General features: G+C 54.9%; 1 protein-coding gene across 1 annotated transcript; it reads right to left on the bottom strand.

Moving 5' to 3' along the window:
* Positions 1-7,136: 7,136 nt before the first annotated feature.
* Positions 7,137-8,336, bottom strand: CHC_T00008343001 (PAP2/haloperoxidase-like protein). Its single transcript, XM_005716615.1, has one exon. It carries the CDS (start codon positions 8,334-8,336, stop codon positions 7,137-7,139), a length of 1,200 nt encoding a protein of 399 aa, XP_005716672.1.
* Between the last annotated feature and the right edge of the window lie 1,234 nt (positions 8,337-9,570).

Genomic DNA, 9,570 nt, shown 5'->3' with positions numbered 1-9,570 from the left:
TCGGATAAGGCGACGAATTGGTTGTGTTGCGGATTTTTGAGCGGGGCAAGCAGTGCGCTAATTTATAATTATAATGCTCTTAGAGCAAGGCAACCAGTGCGCTAATTTATAATAAAGTCAGTTTGGACGCCATTTCTTAAACGTACATGCCCTTGGCAATAGGATCTTGCGAATCATTGGGATAGCAGTTGTTGACAACGTCAGTGCACAGAAAGGTTAAAATTATAATCAAGTTTCAATACCTGGTTGACATTTTAAACAGGCGTTTTAGTTTCGATGACAGTAACAAATAGCGTTTTGAGGTCGGTCCAAAAGGGTTCTTTTTGGGGCATCTAAAAATAGCCGGAGAAGATGTGCTGATCTCACCAAAATCCATCTTTCAGCAACGCACAAGTCAAATGTGGGGAGGGTACTTGTTTCCTTGTTGTTGAGCAAGCACAGGTGCAGAAAAAATTGGTTGAAAGGTACTGTCACGTCTTACAGACGTGAGCGCCTTGACGGTAGACCCGGGAGCCAGACAGGCGACCCAGGTTGGCGACAGCAGGCAGCTGTCTACAGTGACAAACAGCCACAACAGAAACAACACCGTTGACAGTACACAATTGATTTACTTCTCGATAGTTGGATGCCGGGCCCCATTGGACCGTGGGCCCGGTGCCTTAAATAGACACCATCTACCAGTTACAGTATACGAACACTACAGTACCTTCTTGCATTTGCTATCAAATGCAAGCAAGAGGGCGGGCTAATAAATGCATATCATCATTATTTGAATAGTGCGCCATAATTCACACGGCGCTCTACCGACCCTTCCCATCCGTGGCCCTGCAGGTGCAACATTCGTGCCTTGTAGCCTCAGTCCGCCGCGCGGCTTCGCCCAACTCGCGGGTCCTCCTTTACGCACCACCCAGGTCCTCCGCGTCTGCCCTCCGCATCAGTCCTCCACCTTCACACTTCGCCCACGTAGCCAACCTCCGGTAGCCCACCGCCTCGACCAAACGCGCGACCGCCTCCGTAGCCTCATCGCTCTCTTCCCCTGAGTCCTCAGCCTCCAGTTGCGTTGGCGACGTCCCGCTCCCTGTCGCGGCCCCCTCCCGGCTGTCGTACAGCTTGATGATGGTAGTGGGCAGGTCTGACTCTGGAGTCCAGCAGCTAGAGCGACTCCCACTGATACGAACTTTGAAATGACGCTCCATTTCCCCGTTCTCCTTGTTCCTTCGTACTTGCGTTGTGACGATGCGGTCCAGTGTCCGTAGGCTGTCAGGAAACACCCCGTCCTCTGGGTTGCCAGTCTCCACCACACCATCCGGAATCTTCCGCAAACGGTTCGCGTGGACTCGTACTACACTGTTCCCCACCTCAGCCTTCAATTCGTACCCGATGCGTCCCAGCCTAGACAGTACAGTGTACGGACCAATCCACGGCTTGACAATCTTCTTGCCCTCCGCCTTGCTGACCTTGACCGACCACAACAGCACCCTGTCCCCAACCTGGTACTCCTCCGGGTTCACTTTCTTGTCGAACTGCTTCTTCGCCCGGGCCCTGGACTTGTTGCCTTTCCCCAGCAGCTGCTGGTGTAGCAGTGCCAGTCGTTTAGCGAGACTGTCCGGCTCATCCTCGAAGCAGGCCCGGTCGACTTCGCCCCATGCCTCGAAGGCTTCCACGCCGAACATAGCTTTGTAGGGCGTCATGCCGGTACCCGCGCATATGCCAGTATTGTATCGAAGGCATGCCAGAGCCATATGCGCATCCCAGTCCGCATCCCCAGTCGCCATGAAGCTGGCTAGGTCCCGAGTCAGCGTCCTGTTCCAGCGTTCAACTGTACCGTTTGCTTGAGGGTGCAGCGGGTATGTCTGAATTCGTCCGATTCCCAGCATACTGTAGAGCTCTTTGATTACATCGCTAACGATGTTCGTTCCTCCATCTGACAACATCCCTTCCATCAGACCAAACACTGATATCCACTCCTCAATAAGCACCCTGGCTATGGTTTCAGCTTTCTCGTCCGGGATTGCTTTCGCCCGTACGAACCGAGTGAACACATCAATTATAGCTAATACCTTGATGTTACCTTTCTTCGTCCGGGGTGTAATTGTCTGCACGTCGAATGCGACTAGTTGGAACCGTCTTTCTGGATGCCTCAGCTCCAGTAACGCCTGGATTCCCGGTTGCCGGTCCTCGGCTACAGTACACTGTAGACAGTCTTTGACGAAGCGTGCAACGTCTCGAGCCATGCCCTTCCACCAGAAGCGACCCAGCAGCTTAGCCATCGTCCTCTGTAGTCCGTAGTGTCCTGTCAGTCTTGACCCATGAACGAACGTCAGCACATTCTTGACCATCGCCCTCGGCACCACTATTGGCAATTCATCTCGCTTGGCGTTGCGTAGCAACCCGACATCGTCCACCAGAAATCTCTTGCTAGTCCGTGCGTGCTCCTCCAAATCGCCGTACTCCGCGACCTGCGCAGCTCGCAGCTGTCCGTCCGTAGGTCCCGTTCCCGGCGCCCCCAGTCCCGTGATGGTTGGTGCGACAGCCTCGTTTACCGCTGCCACTTGCTCGTCTGCTTCCGCTTGACCTAGCTCCTCCATCCTTAGCTTGTCAATAGGACAGTAGCAGCGCTGACAGAGCGGCTTGGGTACAGCATCCCTACTGAGTGCGTCCGGTACTACCAATTCTGGGCCGGCACGGTGCTCAACTATAAAGTCGAAGTCCTGCACGTCTATCACCCACCGTGCTAACTTCTCACGGGGGTCCTTTAGACTCAGCAACCATTTCAACGACATGTGGTCCGTGACTACAGTAAACTGTTCGCCGTGTAGGTAGTGCCGCCATTTGAGCAATGCATGGATTACTGCCAAGCATTCTCGTTCGGTCGGGGCGTAGTTGCGTTCTGACTTCTTCAGAGTCCGGCTGGTAAACGATACTGGGCGCCACTTGCCGTCCTTCTCTTGCTGCAGTAGCACCCCACCCAGCCCGTAAGCACTAGCGTCAGTCATGACTTGCTTGGGAGCTCCGCGCACTGGCGCAGCCAGAATCTCCGGGTCGCACAACGATTCCTTCAATTCCTCCCAGGCCTTCGTCTGTACTGCTCCCCATCGCTCCTTCCAATCCGGTATCACCAGCCGTTGTCCATGCCGACGCTTCTTAGAGAACCCTGTGCCCTTCAGTACTTCATACAGTGGCGCAGCGGTTTCCGCGAAGTGGTCTACGAAATCAGCAAAGTAGTTCACCAGCCCAAGGAAGCGCATCAGCTCGTCTCCTGACTGAGGCATCTCCAAGCGTCGGATAGCCTCGACGTGCTTATCGGATGGTCGTAGTCCACGTTCATCAACAACGTGTCCCAGTATCTCCGCACTACGCACACCGAATTCGCACTTGGAGAGCTTGAGACGTACGCCAGCCTCGTACAGTATATCCAGTATTGAAGCTAAGGATTCCAGATGCTCATCTTCATTAGCGGTCCCGATGCTGGTGTCATCCATGAACGCCAGCACATCTTGTCCCTTACGTGCTCCCAGAATCAGGTTGATGATTCTCTGAAACGTTCCGGGGGAGTTCTTCAATCCTTGCGGGAGCCGCGTGAACTGTAGTAGACCGAGTACAGTACGTATCGCTGTGCATGCTCGTGAGTCTGGATGAAGTTCCACCTGATAGAACCCGTCCTTTAGATCGAATACAGAGAACACCTTCTTAGTAGCGAGCCAGTCCAGTGTATCTCTTACGTTCTCCATGGGGTATGAGTCCGTTACAGTAAGATCATTGAGACGTCGGAAGTCCGATGTCACGCGTATCCCCCCATCTTTCTTGCGGACGAATACATTGTTCGCCGCCCAGGGGGACACTGCTGGTTCCAGTACACCCATCTTGATGAGCTTGTGCATTGCAGCACGCTCCACCTCCTCTTCCTTTGGCGACCGGCGACGAATGGGCTCGCAGACAGGCTTGGCGTCGGGTTTCAGAGCAATGACATGCTGCGTTCCCGCAATCCTGCCCAGCCCTTTGAATATGTCTCGGCGCTTCCACAGTAGCTTCCGTAGGTGATTGCGCTTCGCGGGACTAGAAGAGAATGCCCTGAAATCCATATCCTTGAGCGCTTGATCGACATCTGCATCCTCGATCACGGCGCGCACAGATTCCCCAGACTCATCCCTTCCCCGGTTGACGCGACTGCCCACCGGTCCCTGTATCCGTTTGTCACCCCACTTCACAGAAGCACAGTCCTGCTCCAAGTCCAGGTGCAGTCCCATCTTCCGCCAGAAACGCCTCCCGATCAACATCTTATCTGGTAGCGACGACATGACGCGTACCTCTTCACTGCACTGTAGTCCCCAGAAACTGAACTCCAATCTCCCAGTTCCAATCACCCCAATCTCCCGTCCGTCTGCTGCACAGGCGGATCCCCCCGTGGCCCGTACTCGCCCGCCGTGGGCCCGGTACCACTCATGGTCCACCCAAATTGACAATGCTGCTGTGTCAATGGGCACCATTACCTCCTCGCCAAACACCCCCACCTTGACGGCTACGTCGTCTTCCGACAACTTCTCCCGCCGCTGCGGCTCCCGGCAAGCGCACACCGACTCGCGCTTGCCCCTCCCAACCGTCTCCGCGGCCGAGTCTACTTCCGTACCGGGGGAGTTGCACCCCCCAGCCCGTTTCCCTGCTCTGGACGAGACGCCGGTCGGGCGGTGTACTCCTTGCCCTTGAGGGCCTTCTTCTTGTCGCAGAACCGGGCAATGTGCCCTAGCTGTAGACAGAAATGGCACTTTACGTGCGCGAAACGGCTTTCATTGCTGGCATTGCTGCCCTCGGGTTGCTGCGGGGCGCCGTGGCCCGTGTGCTCCTTGACCTCGCGAATAGACTCACGGTGCAAATTTTGCTGCGCCGTGGACAGCCGGGAAACCGATGAGACTACAGTATCGAAATCTCCCATGACAAGGACGGCCTGGTCTTGCAGCTTCTGCGGTAAGCCGGCCTTGAACCTGTTGAGCAGCACGTCGCCCTCGATGGGCGTGGGCAGTGCCATGGACGCGGAGCGGAGACGCTCGGCATACTGTGCCACGGACTCCTTCTTCTCACTCCAGCGCATCTCGAAGAACTTATCCTGTAGCGCGCTGCGGTGCGTCTTGTTGCACAGACGGGTCTCCAACAGGCCCCACAACTCCGCAGCCGATGCCTCCGTGTGCATGCTCGCGACCTCCTCGTAGACCCGACGCGCGTCCTTTTCGAAAGCATACGGGAGCAGCCGACGTTCGGACGATTCCATGATGGGGAAATCCTTGAGCAGCCTTTCCCATGTACGCTTGGAGTCGAAGAATGAACCGTCGCCAATCTTCTTACAACGCGCGTGCTCCAATGCGCTCTTGTAGATCTTGTAGGCGACCGAGGTAGGGTAGACTTCATACTCTGCTACTTTCAGGGAGCGCTCTACAGGACGATGGGCGCGACTACGAGCAGCTGCTGACCTTGCTACTGGCTGTGGAGCGGACTTGCTACGCGGCGCGCGTTCCCCCTCCGACAGCTCCGAGTGCCAGTACTCCCCATCACTCCGGTTACCATCCTCCGTCGGTTGATAGGGCACCTGGGCCTTCTGAGCAGAGGGGCCCTGCGGCTGACTTGCTTCCCATTCCACCTTGCTCAACCGCTCCTGTAACTGCCCCATGCTTTCCTCCTGCGCTATGGAACGCGCCGTCACCTCTCTCAGAGCGTTGGTCATATCGACTAAGACGCGCTCGAGGTGGTTTGCTGCCGCAGTCGGTGCTGGGTCCGGTCCTGAGAGCACCTGGCTTGACTTGACAGTCTTCTCCGTCGTCTCGGCCTGCCCTAAACCTGGCTCTGCCGGCGACGGCTCGAGAACGGGCTGAACAGTGTCCGTCTGGGGGATGTCGTACTCCTCCCCTGACGATGACACACCCGTCTCGCTTGCGTCTGAGGGACCCGCGGCGTTTCCGCCGTTGTCCGGGTTGCTCCTCGTACCACGACGCATATGTCTTCACGTACCCTGTACGTACCTTGCTAGCTCGTCCGGTGGCGAAACAGCCACGCGCGGTAAAAACGTTTTTATGTCACGTCTTACAGACGTGAGCGCCTTGACGGTAGACCCGGGAGCCAGACAGGCGACCCAGGTTGGCGACAGCAGGCAGCTGTCTACAGTGACAAACAGCCACAACAGAAACAACACCGTTGACAGTACACAATTGATTTACTTCTCGATAGTTGGATGCCGGGCCCCATTGGACCGTGGGCCCGGTGCCTTAAATAGACACCATCTACCAGTTACAGTATACGAACACTACAGTACCTTCTTGCATTTGCTATCAAATGCAAGCAAGAGGGCGCGCTAATAAATGCATATCATCATTATTTGAATAGTGCGCCATAATTCACACGGCGCTCTACCGACCCTTCCCATCCGTGGCCCTGCAGGTGCAACAGTACCCTATCCTTCGAAGGGTAGCCTCTTGTCGTCAGGACACTAGTGTCTATCCGACCAAGCATTAGCACAACATAAAAATCTGTGAATTTTATTTCTTTTCAACTTTGATGTCCACGGTTTCCATTTTTCTTTGGTAGATTGAGTATTTTAAATTTTTTCTGAAGTTTCTATGCTACTTGTATAAAATTTGCTTTAAGAAAAATGCTAGTTGTAAGCCGACTTTTTCTTTGAACGCCTCTATGTGGGTACCAATGAGACAGTTTTCGGTAAGAATCGAAAACCATGTGCTTTACCTGCAGTGATGGCCTTCTGGTTACAAAACATGAACTGAAATCGCTTGTTGCGTTGTCAAGAAAAAATAAAACAACTTTTGTTCTCATATGTGCACTAACGGTCCGATAGACACTCATCTAGCCACCTCTCGAGAGGTAGTGGACCGCATTTATCGCTACTGCATCAAGCTACCATGGGAGATTTTAGTTTGGTTAGTTCTAAACTGTATACTGTTGCGCTCCACGGTGCGCCCAGTGTACCATTCACTGAAAAAAGGTCAGTTGCAAAAAAAGAGCATTTGATAGTTGCATAAACTCTATTTATAAAAAAAGGCATGTCGTTTAAAGTACTTTCCCGTAATTTGTTATTTTAAAAAATACCGCAGCACAGCTTCCACCAGCTTACCCAATCTCCCTTATTCCCATCTGCCTTACTCCGTCTCCCAAAACCTGTCGGCCCCCTCCGGCAGCCACTTCATCCACTTGGCGTCGAGTGACCCTGCGACGAGCTTATCGGTGAGCTCCTGCGCGGACTGCGCGATGCCCTTGCACAGGTCGCTACCCGCCTGAATCGAGGGCTTGAAGTGCACCCCCGCGTACAGCCTCGACTCCCCGCACAGCTGCGCCCACTCGCTCAGCGTCTTGATCTCCACGTCCGTGTCCCTGCTCGGCAGCTGCCCCGGGTAGAACTTGCTCGACCCCTTCGGCACCGTGAACCGGAACGGAAAGTCGTCCCTGTTCTTCGTGTTGATCAGCGCGTGCTCCACCACCGCCGTGCACGCGCACGAGCTGCCCGACGGGAACTCCGCGTGCGGCATCGTTCGGATGAACGGGCTCCAGTCACCAGCCCTGATCTTCACCGGCCGCCGCCCCGGCCCGCCCCACACGGAGAACTGCTTCTCCCCGAACAGGTACTCCATCGTCTGCCCCGTCGGCCGCACCCCGTCCACGCGCCGCTTCTCCTTCCACGCTGTCACCATCGAGTCGAACGTCGCGATGTTCGCCCCCAGTCCGTAGATCATCTCCTCGTCCAGGTTCCAGTCCAGCGCCGGCGCCAGCACGCTGAACCGGATCGCCGTCGCGATCCCGCCGAGTCCGAACGGGTTCTCCTTCGTCCGGAACGCCTTCGCCTTGTTATCGAACAGCTCCGCGTAGATCATCTGCATCTCGGTCAGCTTGCGAGATACCTCCAGCACCTCCTTGGCGTTCCTCTTCAGCGTCTTGATGTCCTCGGGTAGAGCGTTCTTGGCTTGAACAGATCCCTTTTTGTACGGGGACGGCACCTTGCGCCTCTTCACCTCCTCGGGCGTAAGGCTGAACGCGATGGCGGACCCGGCGTATGGCGTCACAGATTCCTGCCGGAAGAAGAACCCGCGCCCGTTGTTCTCGAGGAGTGGCTGCCAGCGGAAGGGGTAGCGCAGCCTCCACGGCGTATTCTTGGGGATGTAATTGGTGTAGTCGAGGAACGGCTGCCTGTATCCCTTCGGCGTGCCGCTGATATCACCCTCGCCGTTCCAGCCGTCCATGCGCATGAGGCGGGCGGTGTCGCGCCCGGCCCTGTTTCCAATGCCGACGGCGGTCGTTAGGTCCATGCTCTGGTCGTTGGGGTCGTACCCCATCTCCCTCATCATCTGTCGGTACAGCGGTAGTCCCTGCGCGCCACCAAAGCTGTGTGGAGACGCCTGGTACACGCGGTAGAGCGAGTACAACACAGCGACGTTCTTGTTGTCACGCGTGTGCTCTTCGGCGGGGCGCTTGAACTTGTCGCGACCGAACATGTCAACAGCTGTCGGGTGGTAGTTGCACCAGGCATTCCAGGCCGCGAAGCTCAGGTACAGGATCCCGCGGAACTGGACTGGGGTTTCGAGATTGTCGACGAGCACGCCATCGAAAACTCCAAAGACGGAGCTCTCCCGATCCCTCGTATTCTCCGTCACATTTTGGGCAAGGGCAACCCCAAGAAGGAGCATGAAAATGGCTGTGGTACGCATCTTGAGTTGGGGGGACTTTTATAGTTGTTGGTTGGGTGTGAAGCTGAGTGAGTTGGTGAGTAAGTGAGGCAGTTGGTGAGGTGGGTTCGGACTTGCTCTGTGGATCAAGTCGGTCCCTTTTTATATGCAGTGGGTGCAGTGGGTGTCGAATATTTTAAGGGGGTTTTCCTAGCTGGCTGTTATTCTACGGCGACAGAAGCAAAGGCAAAGTGAGGTCAAGATGAGAAGCTGTTACAACGGATCAACATCAAGGTGATGAGAAGAGATGCATCTGGCAATGTACCACGGGGTGTAGAACAGCCACTCATATCGATGCGATGATCCTCCCTTCGTAGCAGGCATGGTGTTACAGCGTTAGTAGTGCAAAAGAGAAGAGGACCGGTTTAACACCCTTAGAATACCTGCAACAATGAAAAAAATGGCGGAGCCGGATGCTCTAATCGTGATGATGCACGTGACAACGCAATAAGAGAATATTAACCTGCGCTGAAATTTTTAAAGGCACGGTGGCGTCGTATGAGAGAGAAATCATATCATTGCCTCCCATTGACTCGCCAGTATGTTTTGCTCGTTTTGATAGTATCGAGACAAAATGTGACGACATGTAGTGTCATAACGTCTCAATGATGTCTCGATACTATCAAAACGAGCAAAACATACTGGCACTGTAACCGGACAGATGTATCAAAGAGATGATGTCATCTCAACACACCCGATGAGCTCCAGAGCCCCACGTTTGCCCGCGTGTCACAACTTCCCAAAGGACTGCAATCGTGACCTCGAAGACAGTGCCTCAGCTGCTGAGCCTTCTCACCCAAGGAGTTTCTCGACACGTTTCCGAGAAGCAACGAAAGTCCAATCTAGTTTCTTCCTG

Source organism: Chondrus crispus, genomic scaffold, assembly GCF_000350225.1.
Source record: "Chondrus crispus Stackhouse genomic scaffold, scaffold_3, whole genome shotgun sequence".
NCBI classification, from domain to species: domain Eukaryota; phylum Rhodophyta; class Florideophyceae; order Gigartinales; family Gigartinaceae; genus Chondrus; species Chondrus crispus.
This window is presented reverse-complemented; position numbering and strand designations above follow the sequence as displayed.